This window comes from Phacochoerus africanus, chromosome 7 (assembly GCF_016906955.1).
Source record: "Phacochoerus africanus isolate WHEZ1 chromosome 7, ROS_Pafr_v1, whole genome shotgun sequence".
NCBI classification, from domain to species: domain Eukaryota; kingdom Metazoa; phylum Chordata; class Mammalia; order Artiodactyla; family Suidae; genus Phacochoerus; species Phacochoerus africanus.
This window is the reverse complement of record NC_062550.1, coordinates 66,910,453-66,938,031: the sequence shown is the minus strand read 5'-3', so window position 1 is coordinate 66,938,031 and position 27,579 is coordinate 66,910,453. Positions and strand designations below refer to the sequence as shown.

Sequence of the window (27,579 nt, the reverse complement as noted above, 5' to 3'; positions counted from 1 at the left end):
GCCACTGTCCTGTTTCTGTTATAAACTAGCTGTGAGAGGGTTAGTTAGCTCTTTGGCTTCCCAAGGGTTTTGTTTTCTGGTCTACAGAATTAAAGGAGTTTGGTTAAGGCAGCCTCTCAGGCCCTTTTCCACTCAAAAAGAAATTAAGTCAGCTGGAGACTCCTCACCATGGGAAGGCATTTAAAGTGGAGTGAGAAGTAAATTTTTTTTAAAGTAAATAGCCTTTTTTTTTCTAATTATTTTATAGTGTTTTTCAGAAAATATTTTGCGCATGGAATATCAATTAATGACCTATACTACTGAAAGGTCTGAAAATGAAGCATCATATAATAAAAATGTTTTAAAACTTTAAAGGGTTTGTGATATTTGGATTAAAAAAACGGGTACACCACTACAAGTCAGAATATCCCACCTTGGAACTTTTAAGATTCAAAGCAGAAGAAGCAATGACTTAGAGGTTGTACCCTTCACGCCACTCTTAGATCCATCATCAATGAACACCAAATGAAAAGCAAATACCTTGAACTGCCATCAAAAAAGCAAAGTTAATGAAAATTGAGTCTCATAGAAAAGAATGATTGTTGCCACCAAAACGCCACACAAAAACACATTACCTTGAATGAACCAAACAAAAATAAATAAGGCCATCATGCCTGACAATGTTCTATGACCCAGAATGTTCTGTGTCCCAATGATGCATGTACATTGTGCCCGTTGGTTCTTGTCTGTCCTCTTCACAAGGACCCCTTCACAGGTTCCTAGCTGAAGGCTATTCCAGGTATCTTACAGATCCTGCTTGTCTCAAGTTTACAAGAAAAATCCTTCCAGCCCCATTTGTCTTGCTCATTAACAAGAACGACACAGTTTTCTCGCTGATGGGTGTTGGGTTCACCTTCATGCCAGAATCTGAAATGAAAAAAAGGTGTATGTATGTGTGTGTTTGCATGAATATGGTGTAGGTCGGAGGACAAGGCAGAGAAAATGCTCCTAGGAAAACAGAATTGCACTGTCCATGGAGTTCCTGTCGTGGCACAGTGGAAACGAATCCAACTAGTAACCATGAAGTTGTGGGTTCGATCCCTGGGCTCGCTTAGTGGGTTAAGGATCTGGCATTGCCGTGAGCTGTGCGGTAGGTCGCAGATGCGGCTAGGATTCTGCGTTGCTGTGGCTGTGGCATAGGCTGGCAGCTATAGCTCCTATCAGACTCTCTAGCCTGGGAACCTCCATTTGCTGCAGGTGCGGCCCTAAAAGGCAAAAAAAAAGAAGAAGAAGAAGAAGAATTGCACTGTCGGACACTAGTTTAGTAGTATACTAGTACTGAGGTTACTGAACGCTCAGTGCTCTATTCTGAGTAAGCATCCTCACATTGCCATACTCCACTCCAAAATGAACTCTGCTTGCTCTCTTCCTCCCGCCTTTGCCTATAAAGCTCTTTGGCCCCAGTAAGTATACTCACACCATCTGTGGATTAAATGGTGTCTTGTCCACCCAATGCCACTGGCCTTCATGGTTCTCACTGCTAAGTCCCAGGAAATATGAAAATTGTTTTTCCAAAAATTGAGTAGTGAAGTTCTGCAAAAAAATGTCAATTTTGATAAGTACATTTGCATTTCTCAAGCAATAGCTGCTACGTTAGGAAAAGAGGAAAGGGGTCAAATAAATTATTAGTTAAGCCCCAAAGCGTTGGCATCAGATCTTTTTTCAAGTCCTGCCTCTGACATTAAGTGTGTAATGTTAGTAACTGCTTTGATTTTCCCAAACCCCAGTTTTCCCAACTCCAGAAGGGACAACATCACTACTTCATGGAGTCTCTGTGAAAATTGAGATCAGCTTGCAAATCACTTAGCAAGGTGCTTAACAGGATTGGACTTTTAGGAACTTTTATTATTAAAATTGCCTTCATTAAACTCATGGACATGGAGAACAGACTTGTGGTTGCCAAGAAGAAGAGAGAGGGAGTGGGAGAGACTGAGAGTTTGGGGTTAATAGATGCAAACTATTGTCTTTGGAATGGATAAGCAATGGGATCCTGCTGTATACCACAGGCAACTAAGTCTGCTCACTTGTGATAGAGCATGATAATGGGAGAAAAAAAAATGTATACATGTATGTGCGACTGGGTCACCTTGCTGTGTAGTAGAAAATTGACAGAACACTGTAAATCAGCCATAATGGAAAAAATAAAAATCATTATAAAAATAAATAAATAAAAATGGCCTTCACTAATTGTTTGAGCACTTCATTAAATTCCATTTTATTCAAATAATTGGTGAACCTATCCATTGCAAAGCCATGGAAAAAGAATATTCCAGGAAACCCTGCTAGCCAAGAAAAGGGTAAAATCTGGGTTATGGTGCGTATAAGGAAGTATATTACATGAAGAAATTAATTTCAGTTCTTAAAAAATTGAAATTACCTTGAGTTTTTTTTGTTTGTTTGTTTTTTTAATTCTTAATGGTTTGGCCACGTTCACAGCATATGGAAGTTCCCGGGCTGGGGATTGTACCCGCACCCAAGCAGTGACAAGACTGGATCCTTAACCTGCTGAGCCGCCAGGGAACTCTGAGTTTTGTTTTTTTTTTTTTTTAGAATAACAACCATATATATGAATCATTTTTCCTATGCTTTATCCTGAGAAGCGATTTTATTCCTGATATACTCACTCATCAAACGTTGATCAAGCCCTATCTAGTGTGCCTAGCACTGCACAGGCCATTGGAGATGCAGAGATGAGTAAGGCATGGCTCCAGCCGTCTACAAAGTAGGAGGGGTAGGAAGACTTGGAGTAGTGAACAGACGATTGCAGCACACTGAACGAAGTTCCATGGTCACACAAGGCACAAAGGACAGCGGACTTGCCTCCAAATTAGAATAGGGAGGGTAGAGTGGGGAAGGTGGGTAGTTTTCTGAAGCAATAACACATGGAAAGACCCAAAGAAGTTGATCATATGAAGAAAAATGAGAGAGGAAGAAACGTCTGTCCAGGCAGGTGGACCAGATGAAGCAAAGGCACAGAGGGGCCTGAGCAGAACCGAGAACTTTCACTTTCTCTGCCTCTGCCAAGAGAGGGAACCCAGCAGAGAAACTGCTGTGAGCCTCCCAACATACCTGCTCAGCTTCTGTGCTGATGGTGGCCAGATGCGCCCCCAGCTCTGTGCAGTTCCTTTCACTCTGAGCCCATGTCTTGCTGTCATGAAAAGCGAAATAGCAATTGGACTGGAAGGCTCTCCAGCCCTCAGGACAGCAATTCCAGGTGCCCCCTCAGGTGAAAATTGCAAAGGAAAATTTATTACCAAGGAGTCTCTGAAACAGATTGCACAGCTATTCCGCTACCTAATACCCGATTAACATTTACAAGAATAATACCAAGATTACCAATATCATTCTGTCCCTCCTTCGGAAAAAAAAAAAAAAAATCCTGACAATTACATTTCTAAATATCTTCTGAGCCAAAGTAGCTAAATCACATACAAAGTATTCTCTTAGAAGACATGATCATTTTTCAATGTCCCTACATGTCTTTATAACCATATTTAAAGCAGTACCATATCGAAGCCTTTTGCGAGACCTTTTATCTGAAGGAGGCAAAGAACCTGCTAAAATGCTCATGCATTTCCTCCCATTCTCCCAAATAAGCCTTTACAAATTCCAGAATAATAAAAGAGATAAAGATACTTTGGCAAAGCTGTATATTCTAGGAGGAAACAGTTGATATGTCTGAATCAAAAGAAAATGGAATTAATGTTATGTTTTGGATGCCAAAAATGGCTCACAAATATGCTGTTAATATTCTGCCATCAGTTATTCAACTGGTTACAGTCATGAGAAATAATTCTCTCTCAATTTGCTGATGTGCTTTTTTTTAAAGCCATACCCACGGCATATGGAAGTTTCCAGGCTAGGGGTCAAATTGGAGCTGCAGCTGCCGGCCTACACCACAGCCACAGCAACACTAGTTCCGAGCCACATCTGCAGTCTACACCACAGCTCACAGTAACACCGGATCCTTAACCCACTGAGCAGGGCCAGGGATCCGACCCATGTCCTCATGGATACTAGTTGGGTTCATTACCACTGAGCCACAACGGGAACTCCCTGATGGGCATTTTTGTCCCAAATTCTTATGTTCTTTCCATCTCTCCTACTTTGCCTTAGAAATATATAAATATTTATAGTGCATAGATGATACAATTTGAATCAGACTACAAATTTGAAAGGAAACGGAAATAGGAAAGACGTTCTCTGCTATCCGTACCTTTCAGTTCTGATTTCTCTCTGACGCATGTCAGCCTTGGGTGGTGCTCCCGTGACCACAAACCTCTGATTCCTCTCTTACAGCGTAGAAAGTTGTGATAAGTCACTATCAAGGAGGAAAAAAACTTATTTTTCCTGTATAACAATTTTCTTAGGGAAATGGGAACTGACGGCTCTAACTCTTCTCTTAACTCCAACAGCTAAGGCCCCCACATTCTCTGCTCTTCCTATGTGGTTCCTCTATTCCAGCTCCAGGTGAAAGGAATTTAAAAATTAATATTTTTATTATCATGTTGTCCATTCTGTGCTTTCTATGGGTAGTTTTGCAAACCTATCTGTGTATGGGCTTTAAGCATAATTTTCTATCAGACTTTGTGTTAGGGTGGAGATTTTCAGTGATAGTTCTGCAAAGTTCTACGAGCCTTACATATTTACCTTTTAAATATTTTCACTTTGGAATATAACCAAACTAAAGATGTGAAAAATATAAAAAGTGCACTTTTCTAAAATTATTGTAAAGTGAACATTCCAGGTAAAAACAACCCAACTCAGGAAACACAACAGTCCCAACAACAGTCCCGTGGCCTTCATGGCCAAAATGCAAAGCGACTCCCCTCCCTTTTTCTTAAAGGTTATCATGTCATGACTTTTAAAATAATCACTCCGTGCTTTGCTTCAAAATTTTACCACTTAATAATACATCCCTAAATGAAATAAATCAAATTTTCTGCCTTTTTTTTTTTTTTTTTTTGCTTTTTAAGGCCACACCCACAGCATATGGAAGTTCCCAGGGTAGGGGTCAAATCAGAGGTGCAGCTGCAGGTCTACACCACAACCACAGCAATACCAGATCCAAGGTGCGTCTGGGACCTACACCACAGCTCACAGCAACACTGGATCCTTATCCCACTGAGCAGGGCCAGGGATCAAACTCGTGTCCTCATGGGTACTGGTCCGGTTTGTCTCTGCTGAGCCACGATGGGAACTCTCCAGATTTGCTGCTCTTGAACTTTATATAAATGAAATCTTACAATGAATTCTTTAGTTCTGTTTTCTGCTCAGCATTGTTTCTGAAATTTATCAATGTGGTTCCATGCAACCGTAATGCATTACTTTCCATTTCTGTAAAGCGATCTATTATCATAATGAACTAAAATCTATTTATCTATTCTTCTTCTGGTAGATATCTGCATTGTTTCCAGTGTTTGGCTGCTGTGAACTATGCTGCTCTGAGCCTTTTCAACCATGCATCCTAGCACATAAGAGTGCATTTCTGCAGGATACATGCCTAGGAGTGGAATTGCTGGTAATAGGATAAACGTATTGGCAATGACAGCAGCAACTTTTTCCAGCGCCGTTATACTGCTGTATGCTTTCTATGGCTGAGTCACTGGAGGTCCAGTTGCCCCACAGCATGATCAGCAATTGCTAGTTCCAGACTAATCACTGCCATCCTTGTGTGTTTGCCATGGTATCTCACTGTGAGTTGAATTTGTGTTCCCCTGAAAGCTAATGAAGTTAAACATATTTTATATGTTTATTAGACATTTCGCATTTTCTTTTCTACCATGCCTATTCAAGACTTTGCCCATTCTTCTATTGTAGTGTCAATATTTTTCCTATTGATTTGAAAGAATTCCGTATATCTTCTATACACTAATCCTTTACTGATTTTATGAATTATGACTTTATGTTTTCATTCTTAGAGGTATTATTTGTCATGCAGGAATTTCTATTTTAATGTAGGATACTTCACTGATCCCCTTTTTTTTTTTTTTTTTTGCCATGATGTGCAGTGGCTTGATGTGGAATCTCAGTTCCCAAACCAGGGATTGAACCCAGACCACAGCAGTAAAAGCACTGAGTGCTGACCACTGGGAAACTTCTGATACTCTCTTTAATGACCAGCACATGCTGTGACTTGTTTAAGAAATCATTCCCCATTTCAAGGTCATAAGTATGTTCTCCATGTATTTTCTAAAAAGTGTTTTTCGGGAGTTCCCATCGTGGCGCAGTGGTTAACGAATCCGACTAGGAACCATGAGGTTGCGGGTTCGGTCCCTGCCCTTGCTCAGTGGGTTAAGGATCCGGCGTTGCTGTGAGCTGTGGTGTAGGTTGCAGACACGGCTCCGATCCCACGTTGCTGTGGCTCTGGTGTAGACGGGCGGCTACAGCTCCAATTCGACCCCACCCTGGGAACCTCCATATGCCGCAAGAGGGCCCTAGAAAAAGGCAAAAAGACAAAAAATAAAATAAAATAAATAAAAAGTGTTTTTCATTTGCTCTTTACATTTTGGACAATAATCCAACTTAATGTTGGTTTTTGTACATGATATGATGGAGGAGGCCAAGGTCATTTTTAAAATATGGATAATTGATGGTTTCTACCACATAATATGAACAAAACAGGCCTTTCCCCACAGCTCTGCCTTATCCCCTTCTATTTTACATAGAGTTTGTATATGAAAAATCTGTAATTTATTCTTTTTCTCTGGACTATGTGTTTACAACTATACCTCGACTTTATTACTTTAATTATAATAATTTATACAGTGTCTTGATATCAGAAAGAACAAGTCTTCCAACTATTCTTCTTTTCAAAGCCAGATTTCAGTCCATCTGAAAGTTGGTTTTTTTGCTGGTTACTAGCAAGATGCAGCCCTTACTAGTAAGATGCATCCCTTTGTGATCAAAATGGGGCATGACTTACTACAGTCACCAACCTTCAGGTGTATAGAAAAAGGTCTAGATTCCGTCTTTCCTTCCCTGACACAGGGCAGCATCATAAAAGAATAGAAGGTCAAATAGGTAGCGCTGAATATCAAATCCAAGGCCCTGAAGGCATTATGGATTGATATGCTGGGGAAAATCAAGACAACAAAAAGTTTAGAGCAACTTTAGAAAAGTTGTTTGGGTAAATAATTCAAGAATAATTCCACTTTTGCTAATAACTTACCCGCACAACTTGCAATAAAACAGGCGCTTAGAAGTGACATGAAAAAAATAGCAATGGCCCAAGGGATCAGCTGGGAATGCTGGCCTCCTTCTATGGGGAAAAAAAGAAAGATTAATAGGTTATCTTCTTCTCAGCCACAAGAACTAGGGAAGCTCATTCTACCCAGGAGAAAACTAAGGATGAGGTCATCCAAAACACTTTAGGTCTGGAAGAGAGCTTAAAGATTTCTCCCGAATAAATCAATTTTAGAGCTCACTGGTAAATATATACATACACATATATACACATTTATGTGAAAAATGTAAATGACTGGGAGGGTGGATTGGGAAAAGACTTTTATAAGCAAGATTCAAACCCCAAGAATCAGGAGTTCCCGCTGTGGTGCAGTAGGTTGAGAATCCAACTGCAGCAGCCTGGGTTGCCACGGCAGCAAGGGTTCAATCTTCAGCTGAGTGCAGTGGGTTAAAGGATCCAGCATTGCTACAGCTGTGGCCTAGGTCTCAGCTGTAGCTGGGATTCAGTCCCTGACCTGGGACCTTCCATATGCCATGGGTGCAGCCATAAAGAAAAACAAAAATCAAAAAACCTAGGAGTTCCCGTCGTGGCGCAGTGGTTAACGAATCCGACTAGGAACCATGAGGTTGCAGGTTCGGTCCCTGCCCTTGCTCAGTGGGTTAAGGATCCGGCGTTGCCATGAGCTGTGGTGTAGGTTGCAGACGCAGCTCGGATCCCACGTTGCTGTGGCTTTGGCGTAGGCCAGCGGCTATAGCTCCGATTTGACCCCTAGCCTGGGAACCTCCATATGCTTCAGCAGCAGCCCAAGAAATAGCAAAAAGACCAAAAAAAAAAAAAAAAAACCCAAAAATCATAAAAAATCAGTAATTTGGGTACATAAAAATCCAACATAATACAAACAATGTTAAAACACAAGGAACATGTGGAAGAAAAATCTTGTCACAATGTTAATGTCTAGACTGTATAAGGAATTGCAAAAATCAATTTAAAAATGGAGCAAGGAGTTCCCGCTGTGGCTCAGTGGTTAACAAACCCAACTAGTAACCATGAGGTTGCTGGTTCGATCCCTGGCCTTAGTCAGTGGGTTAAGGATCCAGCACTGCCCTGACCTGCAGTATAGGTCACAGATGAGGCCCGGATCTGTCATTGCTGTGGCTGTGGCTTAGGCCAGCAGCTGAAGCTCTGATTCGACCCCTAGCCTGGGAACCTCCATATGCCGCAGATGTGGCCCTAAAAAGCAAAAAAAAAAAAAAAAAGGAGCCAAAGTGGAGTTCCCTTCATGGCTCAGCTGTTAAGGAACCCAAATAGGATCCATGAGGATGCAGGTTCAATCCCTGGCCTTGCTCAGTGGGTTAAGGATCTGGTGTTGCCGTAAGCTGTGGTGTAGGTCGCAGATACAGCTTGGATCCCTTGTTGCTGTGGCTGTGGTGTAGGTTGTCAGCTGTAGCTTTATTCGACCCCTAGCCTGGGAACTTCCACAACCCACGGGTGTGGCCCTAAAAAGCAAATAAATAAATAAAAACTGAGCAAAAGTTTGAGCAGGAAATTGGCCAAAAATTTAATTTGCTGAAATTATAAAAAGCCATTAAACAAACAAAGAGTACGCTCAATCAGAGAAATATAAGCCAAAATATTATAGCAAAATTTTTCATACATCAGATTTTAAAAAGTAAATTGAAACATGTGTTGCAGGGCTGAGGGAAATAAACACTAAGTAAGGGAATAAATGCTACTGATGAGGTGTAAATTAGAAAGTCTTTTAGGGAGTTCCCGTCGTGGCGCAGTGGTTAACGAATCCGACTAGGAACCATGAGGTTGCGGGTTCGGTCCCTGCCCTTGCTCAGTGGGTTAACGATCCGGCGTTGCCGTGAGCTGTGGTGTAGGTTGCAGACACGGCTCGGATCCTGCGTTGCTGTGGCTCTGGCGTAGGCCGGTGGCTACAACTGCGATTGGACCCCTAGCCTCGGAACCTCCGTATGCCGCAGGAGTGGCCCAAGAAATAGCAAAAAAATAAATAAATTAAAAAAAAAAAAGAAAGTCTTTTAGACAGATCGAGTTAGGAATATTTATCAAATTTTAAATGCATTATATTTGCCACAGTTTCATTTCTAGAGATCTAGCTTATAGAAATAACCCAAATAATTTTTGTAAAATGATACTCACTGCATTAATTCTGGAAACAGAAAAACCCTGGAACCTAATACTTACATATGTATCATCAATAGCAGAGACTCTAAATTATGGTGAAGTCATATGATGAAATTCTATATAGCAATTAAAATAATCATGCACATATGCATGCATTGACAGAAAAAAACTCCCAAACATATTGTTACATAAAAATGTGACTTTTCAGGACCATTGTATCGTGATTCCATTGAAGTGTGTGGGGTGATGAGACAGAGAAACATTAATTTTAAAGTTACATATTTCTGCATTTGTTCTATATATTTCTCAAAAGTATTTTTAATGGTCTTATAATACAAATCCATTTGTGCCTCATAAGTGAAACATAAAGTGAGATAAATTCAGAGACTCAGGTTACACTACTGCCCCTTTTGGTGTGTTTTCTGTATCTTTCTTTTCTCTTCCCTGTAAGGAATCTTCCCAAATTACTCTCTTTTCACTGTACCCTTTTTTTTTCTTTTTTGGCTTTTTAGAGCCGCACCCATGGCATATGGAGGTTCCCAGGCTAGGGGTCGAATTGGAGCTGCAGCTGCCGACCTACACCAGAGCCACAGAGACGCCAGATCCAAGCCATGTTTGGGACCTACACCGCAGCTCAAGGCAACACCAAATCTTTAGCCCACTGAGCAAGGCCAGGGATCAAACCTGTGTCCTCATGGATACCAGTCAGATTCTTTTCCACTGAGCCATGACAGGAACTCCTCATTTTACTTTTTATACACTTTATCTCCTCTTTTGCCCCAATTTACATTTCATAAAGAAGTTTCTACACCCCAAATGTTTGAATCTGTGTCCTTCCTTCTCCAAAATCGTTTACACTTCCTTCAGCCTCCTCATCCCTATCACCATCTTCAATCCTCACAACTACAACGATCATCAATTCATATTTTAAAACCTTAGTCATAATTAAATGTCTCTTTAAAATTGAAAGGAGAAAAGGCACTCACGTTTGTCTTTCGGTTCTTCTTGCCCCATGGTATGTTAAATCCCTTATGGTTCAGGGATTGGGTAGACCAGCAGTCTCAGCAGCCTCTTGCATTTTTTTTTTTCCCCCAGGGTAGAGTTCTGTGGAGAAAGAAAGAGATTCAGAAATTCTTGAGACTAAGCATTAATCTTACCTATTCTGGTAAAACTAGAAATTGCCCAACATAAAAGACCCCTCAAAAGAAGAAGTCTTTTCAAAGACTGGGGTTTCTTCTGATTCACTCTGGAATGGAGCAAAGAAAGAAGGAAATTGAGAAAGCAACCCTCAAATACAGTACAAATTTTCATAAGTACGTTGAGGTCACTAGACCAGGGTGTCATGTAGAATTTTTTCATTTGTTTATATTCGTTCCAAAAAATTTAGCAATGTCCTAAAAGAAGAGTAAGTATACCTAAAAAAAATAAAATAAACATTTCCTCAAGTTTTTTTCTCCTGGATATTATATTTTTCAAAGACAGTGATATGCTTTCCAAACTCTGCTTGGAAAGTTCTCTGAGCTGAGTAAGTTGCAGGCAAGATGGTAAAAGACAATGCAAACAATGAGCAAAAGTGTTCATCTACACCACACGAGGATGTAGACACAAGACCGTGTGTTGTATAGTTGAGAAAAAGGTGGTGGCGCTGTGGATCAAATTTCCAAATCTTCCGATGAGAGAAAGCAGAATTATTAGGGCAAAGGGAGAGGAAATGTGAAATTCTCTGGTAAAGACACAATCTTTACCACAGTTGAAATGTTCTAAACCTGGTTAACTTGCAAGGACTCCAAAAACAAGTTAAGAGAACTTAAGTGTAAAAAATATGTGTCTATGTTTTAAATTATATATATATGTTATATATAATTTATTTTTATGATGATGATTAATTAAAAATATTTGAATATATGAAAATCCATGAATTTGCAATGATACAAAAGAAAGTCATTTTATATTTGCAATATAAAATATGAATAAATATTATGACTTGGTTTTTAATGACTTTAAAAAACAAAGGTACTATTATATGTAATTAATAATTTTGTTTGTTTCTTCAAGAAAGAATATATGCATTTCTAAGCATAGGTATTTCCTTGTTCTGTTTCGTAAAACTAAATAATAGACATGGAAATGTTAAGATAGTAACATGGGGAAAAAGTCCTTTTCTTCACCACCAACAAGAAAGACTAATGTGCTTCAGTTATTACTTCTAATAACCAGGTAGAAAGGGAAGTCAAGAATTCATACAAAGTAACTGAGTAGGAAGAGGGTGCCTAACGTGCTACAAAGTTATTAATTAGTCAGACATACTAAGCAAGAGAGCTAACAAGAGGGATTCACTTAACTCCTAGAAGATGAAATCCCAACAAGAATTACTGAGTTTAAAAATATAATAAATGCATGGCTTTTGAATAATGCTAGCAGATGAAGTCAATAAAGTACACCGGCCACCAAGATAGTAGAAGTACAATATTTTGGGGAATGCTACTCAGTCACAAAAAAGAACAAAATAATGCCATTTGCAGCAACATGGATGGAACCAGAGATTCTCATACCAAGTGAAGTAAGTCAGAAAGAGAAAGACAAATAAATACCATATGATATCACTTATATGTGGAATCTAAAATATGGCACAAATGAACCTAACTACAAAACAGAAACAGTTTCACAGACACAGAGAACAGACTTGTCATTACCCAGCGGGACAGGAGAGAGAGGGATGGACTGGGAGTTTGAGATTCGTAGATGCAAACTATTATATTTAGAATGGATAAGCAATGAAGTCCTACTGTATAGCACAGGAAATTATACCCAAACTCTTGGGATAGAACAAGATGGAAGATAATATGACAAAAGAACGTATATATAGGTATGACTGGGTCACTCTGCTATATAGCAGAAATTGGCACAACATTGTAAATCAACTATTCTTTAATAAAAAATAAAAATAGAATGAAAAGAGTTCCTGTTGTTGTTCAGTGGTAACAAACCCAACTAGTATCCATGAGGATGTGGGTTCAATCCCCAACCTCACTCAGTGGGTTAAGTATCCAGTGTTGCTGTGAACAGGGGCATAGGTCACAGATGTGTCTCCAATTCAACCCCTAGCCTGGCAACTTCCATATGCCATGGATGTAGCCCTAAAAAGAAAAAATGAAACCAAAAAAACCTCAGAGATTATCCCTAGAACAATTCTGGCCTTTATTTGCCCCATCTTCAATGAGGGGGTCATAAAAATAAAACTAGGCAAATTATTTTAAGAAACTTTGAAAACTATCATTGGGGTTGCTCTCGCCTTCTGAGACAGACCAAATTCTGCCTGTGAAATATGTATCTCTCTAAATAAATTCACTTTAGGGAGTTCCTGTCATGGCACAGTGGTTAACGAATCCAACTAGGAACCATGAGGTTGCCGGTTCGATCCCTGGCCTTGCTCAGTGGGTTAAGGATCCTGCATTGCCCTGAGCTGTGGTGTAGGTCTCAGAGGCGGCTCAGATGGTGTTGCTGTGGCTGTGGTGTAGGCTGGTGGCTACAGCTCCAATTCAACCCCTAGCCTGGGAACCTCCATATGCCACAGGAGTGGCCCTAGAAAAGGCAAAAAGACAAAAAAATAAATAAATAAAAAATAAATAAATAATTCCTTTAGTCAAAAAAAGTTAATATAAGCTACCCAAGCAATACACCTAGGAGAATGTGAGCACCGGCTGATGCTAGCTATAACCTGGAGCATTATAAAAAAAACATACCTCTAAAGCAATAATTGCTCACATTTGTGGATATGCTAGGCACTGTTCTAAGCACTGAACAGAAACTGACTTGCATAACCTTCACAAAATGAAGCATGTACTATTATTTTCCCGCCTGCACAAATAACATATCCAAGTCTTTGAAAAGCTAGAAACTTGCCTGACCTCCCATAGAGAGTATGCTAGAACTGAAATCCAGATCTGGGAAACACGACACTCAAGCCCATCCTGCTAATGACTGGATTATAGTCCTCTGAGAAAGGGACATTTCACCTGGTAAAAAACCACAGATAAATACCAACTGACAGAAAAATTAAAAACATAGATGACAAACAGGAAGTAAGAACATATCTAGTATGGAAATTATGACTGGGTCACACTGGAAAAGGAGTCTGCAAGGGGCAGAAAAAAGGAACGATGTATACCAAATACAGTGGTGATGAAACCAGCATAGGCAAACAAGATGAAACCAAAGCAATGGCTCAACGGGGACCCACAGTTTCCTCTTTTGATGAAACAAGTAAAGAACACTGATCTGTGGCAGTATGCTTCTTGTAGGTAGGCAGGCCAGAGTAAACCAGAAATGTCCATGAGTGAACATATCCAGACCGAGAGTACATGCTTCTTCCCCTAAGTGCTACTGTTGCACTCTAGAGGCTAGACTGTAGTCAAAGACATTAACCAAAGAACTTTCTTCAGGTAGGGTAGATAGCATCCATACTTCCAGGCTACTGGCTGGCTTTATACACAGCAGGTGATCTACGTAGGAAACTGAGGTTAGACACATATCTCTATTTCTTTTTTAATCAAGGGCACACAATTTTCATTTTAAGGTTATGGCTGTCCCCCAAGCCACAATATTTTTAGATTCCATTTTAATCCTTCGGGTTGTCACTTCCATACTTCCTGTTTTTTTTCTGTGTAACCTGTGTCTTATGGTAAGTCTTCTCACTTGAAAATAACAGAAATAAGCCTACTGAAAATTGCTAAAGAAAAAGGGAATTTACAAGAAAGTTTCATCTCCCTCACCTATTTCACTCATCCCTCCTCCCCTTTCCTCTCTGGAAATCATGTTCGTTCTCTGTATCTATGACTCTGTTTCTGTTTTGTTATGTTTGCTCATTTGTTTTTCATTTTAGATTCCACATATAAGTGAAATCATATGGTATTTGTCCTCTTTTGTCAGACTTATTTCACTTGGCATAATACCCTCAAGCTCCATCCATGCTATTGCAAATGGCAAGATTTCATGCTTTGTATGACAGAGCAATATTCGAGTGTGTGTGTGTCTGTGTGTATACATATATATGTATTGTCACATCTTTATCCACTCATCTATTGATAGACAATATGGTTGCGTCCATACCTTGATTATGGTAAATAAAATTTCAGTGAACATAAAGATTTGTATATCTTCTCTTTTTTTTTTTTTTTTTTTTGGTCTTTTTAGGGCTGCGCCTGCTGCATATGCAGATTCCCAGGCTAGGGGTGGAATCAGAGCTGAAGCCACCGGCCTACACCACAGCACAGCAACACCAGATCCAAGCTGCATCTGTGACCTACAGCACAGCTCATGGCAACACAGGATCCTTAACCCACTGAGCAAGGCCAGGGACAGAACCTCACAGATACTGGTCAAACTCATTTCTGCTGAACCACAACGGGCATTAGAGCCACTTTTCTAATTAGTGTTTTCGTTTTCTTCAGATAAATACTGGGTATGGAATTGCTGGATTATGTGGTGGTCATATTTTTAATTTTTGAGGTCTCTCCATATTGTTTTTCATAGTAGTTGCACCAATATAGATTCCCATCCAGAGAGCATGAGTGTCCCCTTTCCTCCACATCTCTGCTAACACTTCCCATTTGTTAATAGCATTTTTTAATAATAGCCACTCTTACAGGTGTGAGGTACTCTCTTGCTGTGGTTCTGATTTGCATTTCCATGATGACTAGCGATGTTGATCATCTTCATGTGTCTATTGGCCATCTGTTTGTCTTTAGAAAAATGCCTATTTAGGTTCTCTGCCCATTTTTTGAGTTGGTTTTTTTGATGCCATGTTTTATGAGTTATTGTATAATTTGCATATTAACCCTTATCAGATATATCATTTGTAAATATCTGCCTTTTTGTTTTGATAGTTTCCTTCACCATGCAAAAGCTTTTTTGTTTGATGTAGTCTCATTGTTTATTTTTCCTTTTGTTTCCCTTGCTTAAAAAGAATGTCAAAAATATAGTGTTAGCCAATATCAATGAGCATACTGCCTATGTTTTCTTCTAGGAGTTCTTATGATTTTAGGGTTTATATTTAAGTCTTCAGTCCATTTTGAGTTTATTTTTGTACATAGTGTGGGAAAGTAGTCCAGTTTGAGTCTTTCACATGCAGAAATCTGGTTATACCAACACCATTTTTTGAAGAGACTGTCTTTTCCAATTGTATATTATTGCCTCCTTTGTAGTAGATCAGTTGATCATATATGTATGGATTAATTTCTGGGCTCTCTCTTCCATTGATCTATGTATCTGTTTTTGTGCCAATATTATACTGTTTTGATGACTGTAGTTTTGTACTATAGTTTGAAATCAGGGAGATTGATACCTCTGGCTTTGTCCTTCTTTATCAAGATTGGTTTGGCTCTTCAGAGTCTTTTTGTGCTTCCACATCAATTTTTGAACTACTTGTTCTAGTTTTGTGAGAAAATGCCACTGGTATTTTGATAGGGATTGCATTGAATCCATGGATTGCCCTGGGTAGTATCATAATTTTAACAACAGTAATTGTTCCAATCCATGAGCACAGTATACCTTTCCATCTACTTGTGTCATCTTCAATTTCTTTTATCAGTGCCTTGAACTTTTTCCAAGTATAAGTCTTTTACCTCTTTGGTTAGATTTGTTCCTAAATGTTCTATTCTTTCTGATTCAATTGTAAATGGGCCTGTTTCCTTAATCTCTCTTTCTCTCTGGTAGTTCACCAATAGCGTCTACAAATACAATATGTTTCTTCATATTAATTTTGCATTTTGCAACTTTATTGAATGTATTTATTAGTTCTAAGAGTTTTTGGTGACAAATTCAGGATTTTCTAGATAAAGAGCCAGGCTACCTGTTGGTTTAAAACCTGGAAGTTTCCCAGGTTAAATCTGAAACTGGCGCTGGTACATGGAGGGTAAGGAGAGACCAAAGAAAGAGGCAGACCATTCCAGACTGGTAGGTGGTGGTTTTAATAAGCATGAGAATTCACACATGAGGCTTGCCTTGGGCAGCCCAAAATGAGTAGAACTTTGCACCCAACTGTCAAAATCTTAAAGTTTATGTAGAGGCCTTAACAGGGCACAGTAACATATTCAGTCCAGATGGTCTCAACAACACATTACTCTTTCAAGGCTTCATCCTTGAAATGGCTCCCAGTGTAGGAACAGTGGGCAGAGTGTATGTTCCAAGGACAAAGCAGGTTGAAGAGCCTGCAATTGCCCAGGTCCATTTGGTGGGTCAACCAGCATTCACATCCCTTCAATGACATCCTCCAACACTGCTCCCTACCCTTAAAATTTCTTTTGTTTTAAAAATCTCTCGTTGACTTAAATAACCGAACATTGGAGACTTGTTTTTCCCTTCCTGTGCTTCAATTCCCACTCTTATATCTTAAATTCACTAGTAGCAAGTTAACCTACAAACCCTAGGCCCAGACCCTGGACCCCAATAAAAGCAGAACCCAAGGTCTGCTCTCTCTCTCTCCTTCCTCTCGCTTTCTCTCTGCCCCCGCCCCATCCTGAGATCTTGCTGAGTGGCCCCAGGCGTGCCATACACTCTTTTGTACTTTTTAGTAATAAACTGAAATAGGGAGCACAGGAGAGACAGTTTTTGTAGTTCTTGCTATAGCACCATGGGTTAAGAATACAACTGCAACAGCTGAGGTTGCTTTGGAGCCATGGGTTCAATTCCCAGCCTGGGGCAATAGGTTAAAGGATCCAGAATTGCTGCAACTACAACATAAGTCACAGGTGCAGCTCAGATTCAGTCCCTGGCCCAGACCTTCTACATGCCTCGGGTGCAGCCATAAAATGAAAAGAAAAAGAGGAAAAGCTGTTTTTAAGTAAAATCTAGGTGAAACAACAGAATGTATTCATTTGGAATTCAGAATGGAGATTAAATTGAATAGAAGTTTCAACATTAGAACAGAGAAGTTTGATTGCTCATGGCAAAGTGATATATTTCAGTAGGACTGCATTTCAACAGCAAGTCATATTTAAAAGAAAAAACAAACAAACAAACAAACCCTTGTCTCTTTGCCATTATACAGAGTTTTGATGGGTCACTGGAAAAGAGGAAAGGAATTCATTCTTTCATAATGCATTTTGTCTTTGTCAGGCTAGAGAGATTCTTGTTCTTACAAGCCACCAGAGCACAGCCCCCTCACAGATCAGTTTACTCCTGTTCTCCCACATTTATTCTGTCTTGTGTCTTAATATTAAAATTTGCCATTGTGACTCTGACAATTTAACGCTAAGTCCCTCCAACCCTCCTAAATATACTCACTCTTCTTGGAGCCCAACCTCAAGGAAAAAACTTTGCTATCTCAGAACTTGCTTATATTTGTTTATTCAGTTATAAGTTTACATAAGTTTTCAATGTCCATCTCATTAAACTGTAAGAGCTAGAGTTTAGAACAGGGATGGTTAGGGGCCCCATTCTTTTTATAACACCAGGAAAATAGTCATTATTTAATACAAATGTGTTGACTCACGGCTGCCTACCTCTCTGTATTTTATTAATCCCAAGGAAAATTCATGGACCTTTTGAGAGTTTCTGACTTCTAGTAACTATGAAAAAAACATAAAGGATAAATAACAAACAAGGGAAATTCGATATCTTATGATTAAAGCTCTCTGTTCTTTGGAAAAAACATGCAGAGATCACTCAGTTTCTCACTTCATTTCTTCTCTCCCTTCCTTCATTTTCTTCTGACTTGTGGATACTCAACTCAATTTGGTTTCTCTATATTTCTCTTAGTTAAATATGGGTTTTCTAATCCACTTCCCCTTGATTAATGAAATATCTATTTTTAATTAAGTAATTTATTTATTTATTTATTTATTTATTTATTTATCTTTCTGCCTTTTCCAGGGCCACACCTGTGGCATATGGAAGTTCCCAGGCTAGGGGTCTAATCAGACCTGTAGCCGCAGGCCTATGCCAGAGTCACAGCAACGCCAGATCCTTAACCCACTCAGCAAGGCCAGGGATCAAACCCACAACCTCATAGTTCCTAGTCAGATTCATTAACCACTGAGCCACCATGGGAACTCCTGAAATACCTATTTTTAAACCCATTTCTCTCTTGACTGTGCAATGCCAAAATGGAGCTAACTTTAGTGATGATGGGTTATACTAAAGTCTGAAGTTTTTTTTTAAACGTTCAAGAAAGTCTCAGGTTGTCTAGATCCACATGTTCCCAATTCACATAAAAAAACAGATTGAGTTGTTCCCTCACACTCTTATGATCTGCTTTTTTATCATCACACCGTAAAATAGACATTTTTAAATATCAGGAAATAGCAAAGCAATGAAAAATCCTTATTACCTCAAAATAGTTAATCTCAGATATTTGCTTCATGGTGCAGGAAGAAGGAATAATATATTTTAGTGTTATATTCACAGATAAATTATCCTTTAGAGCTGTCATCTTTTCATAGTTTGGAAAGCTCTCACATTAAGATTTAAGATACGAATCCAAAGACGATAAATATGAGAAATGCTAAATTACCCTATATACTACTTTTGAACCATGAACATTTTAGTAATTATACTCCTAAAATTAGATACATTAGAAGAAACGGATGAATTCCTAAAACACACAACTGACCAGGACGAGTCATAAAGTAATAGAAAATCTGAACAGAAGTTCCCACCATTCCATGGTGCAATGGAAACGAATCCAACTAGGAACCATGAGGTTGCAGGTTCGATCCTTGGCCTTTCTCAGTGGGTTAAGGATCAGGCATTGCAGTGAGCTGTGGTGTAGGTCACAGACATGGCTCAGATCCTGTGTTGCTGTGTCTGTGGCATAGGGCGGCAGCTATAGCTCCGACTGGACCCCTAGCCTGGGAACCTCCTTATGCTGTGGGTGTGGCTCCAAAAAACAAAAAACAAAAAATCCAAACAGACAATAGTAAGCAAGGAGATGAAATCAGTAATCAAAAATCTCCCAAGAAGTAAAAGCCCAGGATTAGATGGCTTCGCAGATGAATTCCACTACACATTGAAGAAGAATGAATACTAATCCTTCTCAAACTCTTCCCCTCAAATCAAAGAAACTCATTTTACAAGGCCAGCATTACTCTGATACCACAGTCAGAAAAGGATACTAAAAGAAAAGAAAATTACAGGCCAGTATCCCTGATAAACATAGCTGCAAAAATTCTCAACTCAATACTAGCAAACCCAATTCAAAAGCACATTAAATATATCATACACTACAATCAAGTTGGATTTATCCCTGGGATGCAAGGATAGTTCAACACATGCAAACCAATAAGTGCGATACACCATATTCGGAGTTTTCTTTGTGGCTCAGCAGTTTAAGAACCCGACATGTGTTCCAGAATTTGCAGGTTCGATTCCCGGCCTTGCTCAGTGGGTTAAGGATCTGGCGTTGCTGCAAGCTGCAATTGAACCCCTAGCCCAGGAACTTCCATGTGCCTCAGGTGTGGCTGTAAAAAGAGCAAAAAAAAAAAAAAAAATCACAAAAAACAAAAAACTGTTAAGTATGATACACCACATTAACTGAATGAAGAAAAGAATCATATGAACTTATGAGCCAGGTGATCAAGGGGTGTACTCAGGACAGCATGTATATTTTTCAATGCACCCTGGTTTTTGTGGCTGCTGAATGGATTAAGAAGATGTGGTACATAATACAAAATGGAACTACTCAGCCATAAAAAAGAACAAAATAATGCCATTTGCAGCAGCCTGGATGGAACTAGAGACTCTCATACTATGTGAATTAAGTCAGAAAGAGAAATAAATACCATATGATTTCATGTATATCTAGAATTGAATATATGGCACAAATGAACTTATCTACAGGAAAGAAACAAACTCATGGACATGGAGAACACACTTGTGTTTGCCGAGGGAGTGGGATGGACTGGGAGTTTGGGGTTAGTAGATGCAAACTATAGCATTTGGAGTGGATAAGCGTTGAGATCCTGCTGTAAAGCACAGGGAAGTATATCTAATCACTTGGGATGGAACATGATGGAGGATAATATGAGAAAAAGAATGTATATATATGTCACTTTACAGCAGAAATTGACAGAACATTGTAAATAAACTGTAATAAAAATTCTTTTTTTTTTTTTGTATTTTGTCCTTTTTTAGGGCTGCACCCGCGGCATATGGAAGTTCCCAGGCTAGGAGTCTGATGGGAGCAGTTGCTGCCGGCCTACATCAGAGCCACAGCAATGCCAGATCTGAGCCACGTCTGTGACCTACACCACAGCTCATGGCAATGCCGGATCCTTAACCCACTGGGCGAGACCAGGGATCGAACACGCAACCTCACGGTTCCTAGTCGGATTCGTTAACCACTGCGCCACGACGGAACTCCTGTAATAAAAATTCTTTAAAAAATAAAATAGGAGTTCCCGTCGTGGCGCAGTGGTTAACGAATCCGACTAGGAACCATGAGGTTGCGGGTTCGGTCTCTGCCCTTGCTCAGTGGGTTAACGATCCGGCGTTGCCGTGAGCTGTGGTGTAGGTTGCAGACGCGGCTCGGATCCCGCGTTGCTGTGGCTCTGGCGTAGGCTGGTGGCTACAGCTCCGATTCAACCCCTAGCCTGGGAACCTCCATATGCCGCGAGAGCGGCCCTAGAAATAGCAACAACAACAACAACAATAACAACAACAACAACAACAAAGAAACCAGATTCTTTCCACTGTTCTGCTCTGCTATTCGTGATGCTCCTGTCATCCCAAGGCTAGTTCCCCTCCTGGTCATAGAATGATGATCAGTAACAAGCAGGACCACATATGTCTTTGTTCATATTTGTCAGCTCCCTGAGTCCTCTGAGAGCTAGGAGAGGCAATTGGTTGGTGTGACTTGCAATCGGTGCCTTTTCCTAAAAACTAACCACTAGGGTGATTATGTCCATTACCTTGTACTAACCAGCATCCATGCACGGAGACGACTATGAGGTCAGCAATCTCAAGGCACCTTGGCTATAAGGAAAGTGACTCTAAGCAACGCTGAAAGTTTTTGGTACGGAAGAAGGGATAAACAGACCAACAATATGCAGCACAGTCTTAAACACTGGTTTAGATTTCATTTGCAACAGTTTTAAGTGCTGCAGGGCATTTCAGTGTGTGGACAAGATATAATGAATATAATCAAACCCTTATACTGGACATCTGGCTTAATATAATTGAATTGTCCTGTTATGTTTTCTGTCCTACGGCCATTAAACTCACCCTTGACAAAGTACACACCATTGATGATTTCCGTATTGGCAAGGACAGACCTATTAATCCATGCTGCAGTATTAAGAGCATCAAAATAAAATTAACATTAAACAGGCCATAAAGGGTTATCAAGTATCAGCAGATTCCCACTTTCAGAGAAACAATCAGGTTGATCTTTTTTGGGGGGGCCACACCCGTGGCATATGGAAGTTCCCAGGCTAGGAACTGAATTGAAGCTACAGTTGCTGGCCTACACCACAGCCATAGCAACACAGGATTCCAGCCTCGTCTGTGACCTACACCACAGCTCACGTCCATGCTGGATCCTAACCCACAGAGCGAGGCCAGGGATCGACCGTACATCCTCATGGATCCTAGTCAGGTTCGTTAACTGCTGAGCCACAAAGGGAACTCCCTTCAGGTTGATCATTTTGATTCCAATGGGAAAAGTATTTTCCCTAGTTTCCACCTTCCCTTCTATTTACCAAGCGATAGATCGAACAAAAGGCCTGGAAGTGTTCATAGATTTTTTTTTGTATGTTTATTTGTTTTTAATAGCAACTATAAAGATGAATATAGAGCCTAAAATTCCAAAATATATTTCATTTATAGACTTAAATACATCTGCTAGATAAGCCAATATGTAAGCACACTGTCTTCAAACAGTTCTGTATCTAGCCTATCTTTTTTCTAACCTCAAGGAATATTTACCTCAACTTTAAGCAAGAATTTTAAGATTGATTTTCTAAAATAGTGATCTCAGAACAATTTCTTTTTTTTTTTGTCTTTTGTTGTTGTTGTTGCTATTTCTTGGACCGCTCCCGAGGCATATGGAGGTTCCCAGGCTAGGGGTTGAATCGGAGCTGTAGCCACCGGCCTACGCCAGAGACACAGCAACGCGGGATCCGAGCCGCGTCTGCAACCTACACCACAGCTCACGGCAACGCCAGATCGTTAACCCACTGAGCAAGGGCAGGGACCGAACCCACAACCTCATGGTTCCTAGTCGGATTCGCTAACCACTGCGCCACGACGGGAACTCCCCAATTTCTGATCACATATCCTTAGTAGTAGGAAAAATTTAGTTTTGTATACACACTTAATATTGAACATTTATTTAAGAAACACGTCTGTGGTATAATACAATATGCCTACTATATAAGAATAGGAATTTTAAATGATATAAAAAAATAAACACTTCAATTCTGTATATTATTCACTAATAGTAAAATTAATCTACTTTCATTTCCAAATCATTACTAATCAATTTAGAGGCATCAGTGAGATTGGATACATTACATCATTTTGCAGAATCTTAATTCAAAACTGTAATATAACTTAAAAGATTTTCAGTTATATATGCTGAATAATAAGCCACCCCAAAACTCAGTAGCTTGAAAGAGCTATTTTATTATTTTCACAATTCTGTCCATTAATGGATACTAAGATGGCTGCTTCATTTTAATATCACACTTTAAACACAAATCTTACATAAAATCTGTTATGTCCAAACTTAATTTGCTGGTGCTCAAAGGAAAATCAAAAAGACTCTAAATCACATTCATAAAATACAATGTGGAGAGAAGAAAAAAATCCCAATACTGACTATTACTATTTTCCATTTCACTCCAGGTCAAGCACATCTTCTACTCTGACAATCTAAGGCATTTAGTGAAGAGGTTCTTCGTGCCCTTCTTTCATTCCATCTCCATATTAGAATTGAAATAATAATGGGAAAAGCTCATTGTAAATAAAGGCCAGCAAGAATTCTGCCAGAATTGTTATGTAAGCTGGTCTCTGAGAACTGGGCCGGTAAATTCTACATGCAGTGGATAAGATCAGACCTGTATAATAGTAACTCATCCTTAGATATAATCAGGAAATGGATGGCAAAATTAGTTACTTGTTTGCATCAAGATAATCAGGGCATAATCTCAGGAGGTCACACTGGGATAGCCATGGATAGAATCAGCTTTGTCATGGTTGATTATAATTACCATGCTAATGTAACAAATTAGTTTTATTGTAAATATGATATATTGTAGTAGAGAGAAAATGATCTGTAATACCTTTAGTAAAGAGAGGAATATAAATACAACCGGAAATTGAGTGGGAATACATACAAAGAAACTATAAAATTTAACCAAAGAAAAAAAATTATCAGACTACCTGATGGATGAATGTAACTTCACCGTAATAACGTCCAATGCCAATTCTCTAATTCTAAGTCTCCAGCACTCAATTTCTGACTTCCCTTTGCTTGTACCCTGATGTTAAATGACAGCCCAAGACTGAACAGAGAATGTTAGGAAGCCCAAAAAATCTACTTGGACAAAGCTGGAATTTATCTTCCCTGGATGTGTATTACATTCCACCTTTATAAAATATGCTTTTGGTTCAAGATAATACATCTGTCTGAGAGAAATGAAAAAAAGCAATGACGGGGATGATTTTGCTGTTGACTAACCCATATAGAGGAAAATTCAGACAGATGGAGAAACCACATCATAAAACTTTACCAGTGTCTAACCCCTTAGCAATCAGACCAAAATTAGAAGATGTGGCTCATGCTGCCTCCATTTGTCTGCAGAATAGTCTCTGCCACGCTCAGTGTATGTTCATGTCGTCAGGTAAGAAGAAATTCTCCTCTACCCTTCTAGGTTCTTCCTGCTGACCTAAGAATTAAAACTGCTGTGAGACAAATTAACAGGAGAAAAATCAAACAAACATTTAATAACATGTTTATACATGGGGGAGACCCAGGAAAATTGGGTAGTTCACTAAAAGGTCTGAAGCCCTTGCCTAAATACTGTACGCCGCTTAAGACAGAAGAGGATGTTGGGAGGTACTGGTTTGAGACCTTAAGGGAGAGGAAGGCAATTGACAAGGAGATGGCAAACAAAGATTCAGTAAACAAATGTTTGCTGAGCTCTGCAGAGACAATGGGACACAGAGAGGAATTTTAACAGACTTTGCCCGGTTCCTTGTTCTTAGTACAGTGATCTGTAGAGATACCTCCTTTTCTAGAACTGGTCCTCTAGCTCCATTCTTTTTTTTTTTTTTTGTCTTTTTAGCTATTTCTTGGGCCGCTCCCACGGCATATGGAGGTTCCCAGGCTAGGGGTCAAATCGGAGCTGTAGCCACCGGCCTATGCCAGTCTAGCTCCATTCTTTAGACAGATAGGGGGAAGGTCAAAGTTTCTTCCTGAGCCTTTTGGGCCTTGATTGCTTTCAGCCTGAAATAATGCACATGCCAAAAAGACATTCCAGGGGGGCAAATTTTGCACCCCTAAAATTTTAAATTTCATGAATGAATAAATGAACGGATGAATGATTCTCTTGTTCATGGAAGAGGTGACAGACTACTGAAAAATTTTATGAAGATCCCTTATAAAAGACTTACACAGGAATATCAAGAACACATTAGGAGTTCTCTTTGTGGTGCAGTCGAAACGAATCCAACTAGGAAACTTGAGGCTGCAGGTTTGATCCCTGGCCTCACTCAGTGGGTTAAGGATCTGGTGTTACCATGAGCTGTGGTGTAGGTGACAGACTCCGCTCGGATCTGGCATTGCTGTGGCTGTGGCATAGGCCGGCAGCTACAGGTCCGATTAGACTCGTAGCTTGGGAACTTCCATGTGCCTTGGGTGTGGCCCTAAAAAGACAAAAGACAAAAAAAAAAGGAACAAATTAGCTATCTCAATGATGGTGAATACCAGTTCAACCACACGATCATGGAGAATGTTCCACTCATAAGTAAATCTTCATCATCTTGCAAATAAACTTCTGATGCTCATTACAACGAACGTCATTCCAACCCCATTTTCCTGATGAAGTGCGAAAATGTAGTATAACACAATGTTCACTGTGATCATTGGGTTCACCTGAGTGCCAGAATCTGCATGCCAGAAAGGGAGAAAAAGGATGAGAATGTTTCTTTCTCTCTCTTTTTCTAGGGTCGCACCCGCAGCATATGGAGGTTCCCAAGCTAGGGGTCTGATAGGAGCTGCAGCTGCCAGTCTCTGCCACAGCCAACAGCAACATGGGATCCGAACCGTGTCTGTGACCTACACCACAGCTCACGGCAACGCCGGATCCTTAGCCCACTGAGCGAGGCCAGGGATCGAACCTGCAACCTCTTGGTTCCTAGTCAGATTCATTAACCACTGAGCCAAGACAGGAACTCCTGAAAGCGTGTCTTTAAACTGTGCTTTGAAAAGAGGCGATAAGGGGGTGGGGAGATGGAGGAGCTGGGATGGAAGTGTGTGGAAGTCAAAATCAGAGAAGGCCCAAATCATCCCTTCCCACTTCTCATGGAGCTTTTCCTCCATCTGTGTCTCTGGTATTTCCCTTGAAAACTGTTCTTACATCATCAAGTACTGCATCATCTTATTGCATTAGACAATCTCCCAACAGATATTCCAGAAGCCCTCTCCTGTTGGTCCATCTTCTATCCTGTTCCCAGGGAACTGTCAGCCCATAGGCTCCCTTAAATGATATAAAAGATTTCATGCTTGTCTCAAGTGTCAAGGTAGGTTGCTTCTTTTTTTAATGCACTGCTTTTGGAGTCTGAAGAAGTAGTTAAAATCTCTGAATCTGCTACTATCCCTGATAGCTTGGACAAGTGATTTTTTTACTTTTTTATTTTTTGCTTTGTAGGACCACACCTGCAGCATATGGAGGTTCCCAGGCTAGGGGTCCCATCACAGCTACATCTGCCAAGCTACACCACAGCTCGCGGCAACTCCAGGTCCTTAACCCACTGAGCGAGGCCAGAGATCAAACCCGCATCCTCACGGATACTAGTTGGATTCATTTCCACTGTGCCACAGTAGGAACTCCCACTGGGCAAGTAATTTCACTTCACAGATTCTCAGAGACCAGATTAATATCCCTGTATATTTCACACAGTGATGCGAGGAGCAAAGGTGGTAATGTACAAAGTACTTGAGTTTTCAAAAAACTACCTAAATATGAGGTAAGACTGTCAGAATTCAGCTCATTTGCTTTATGAGAGATAGTTGATCTTAATAATTGGTTATGATCTTAATTGACATAACTTTCATCATATTTAGGTATAAAGTAGTGTTTATAAGCACAGACCAGGATGTCAAACTGACCTGGGTTTGAGGACCACTGTTGTCACTGCTAGATAACCGCTGTGTTATCTCTACTCTTTAAACTCAGTTTCTTCAGAGTTCCCGTTGTGGCACAGTGGTTAACAAATCCGACTAGGAACCATGAGGTTGCAGGTTCGATCCCTGGCCTTGATCAGTGGGTTAAGAATCTGGCGTTGCTGTGAGCTATGGTGTAGGTCGCTGACTCAGCTTGTGTCAGTGGCTCTGGCGTAGGCCAGCAGCTATAGTTCCGATTCGACCCCTAGCTTGAGAACCTCCATATGCCATGGGCGTGGCCCTAGAAAAGACAAAAAATAAAATAAAATAAACTCAGTTTCTTCATCTCTACAGTGAGATGAATTATTGTGCCTCATAGAATTATTGTGACAATTGAATGAGATAATAGATAAAATCATTTAACCCAGTGCCCAAGAGTTAAAAGAAGCGTGAGCTATTTTATTTTATTTGTCTATTTAGGGCTGCACCTGAAGCATGTGGAGGTTCACAGGCTAGGAGTTGAATCAGAGCTATAGCTGCTGGCCTATGCCACAGCCACAGCAATGCTGGATCCTTAACCCACTGAGCAAGGCCAGGGATTAAGCCCACGTCCTCATGGATACCAGTTGGGTTCATTAACCACTGAGCTATGATGGGAACTCCAAAACAAGAGTGAGCTATCTTATTTGAATAGCTGACAGGTGTAATACCCTAAAACCCCTGTATGGTGCAGGACACAGGATTCCTTTTCCTAATTTTATACTCACGTGACACTTTCATTGTATGGTGTCTGATCAACCCATTGCCAATTATTTTTTCCCTGTAGGTCTGACAGCCCCACATAATAAGCAGTGTTTTTAACCAGCTTCTGGATGATGAAATC

At 40.0% G+C, this 27,579-nt stretch overlaps 2 protein-coding genes across 5 annotated transcripts in view; both read right to left on the bottom strand.

The window, feature by feature from the left end:
• On the bottom strand, window positions 1-27,579 carry LOC125131265 (C-type lectin domain family 4 member D-like). Of its 2 annotated transcripts, none has more exons than XM_047787615.1 (7): window positions 27,464-27,579; window positions 10,360-10,477; window positions 7,211-7,300; window positions 4,256-4,360; window positions 3,109-3,260; window positions 1,457-1,572; window positions 1-906 (listed from the first exon to the last, which is right to left on the bottom strand). In XM_047787615.1, the coding sequence occupies exons 2-7, from the start codon at window positions 10,385-10,387 to the stop codon at window positions 759-761; spliced, it is 639 nt and encodes a 212-aa protein (XP_047643571.1). In that variant the 5' UTR covers window positions 10,388-10,477; window positions 27,464-27,579; the 3' UTR covers window positions 1-758. The 2 variants fall into 2 exon arrangements, with proteins under 2 accessions (XP_047643571.1, XP_047643572.1); XM_047787616.1 differs by having other exon boundaries at window positions 7,211-7,297.
• Window positions 22,970-27,579, bottom strand: part of CLEC4A (C-type lectin domain family 4 member A) — a 30,865-nt gene continuing 26,255 nt past the window's right edge. The window contains exons 7-9 of one of the 3 annotated variants that reach the window (XM_047787612.1): window positions 27,464-27,579; window positions 25,299-25,480; window positions 22,970-24,258 (exon numbers count right to left, since the gene is read on the bottom strand). In XM_047787612.1, the coding sequence (XP_047643568.1) occupies window positions 25,333-25,480; window positions 27,464-27,579 (264 nt within the window). In that variant the 3' untranslated portion in view covers window positions 22,970-24,258; window positions 25,299-25,332. Of the gene's footprint in view, window positions 24,259-25,203; window positions 25,481-27,463 lie in introns of those variants that run through there. The other 2 variants (XM_047787614.1, XM_047787613.1) reach the window with 2 other exon arrangements.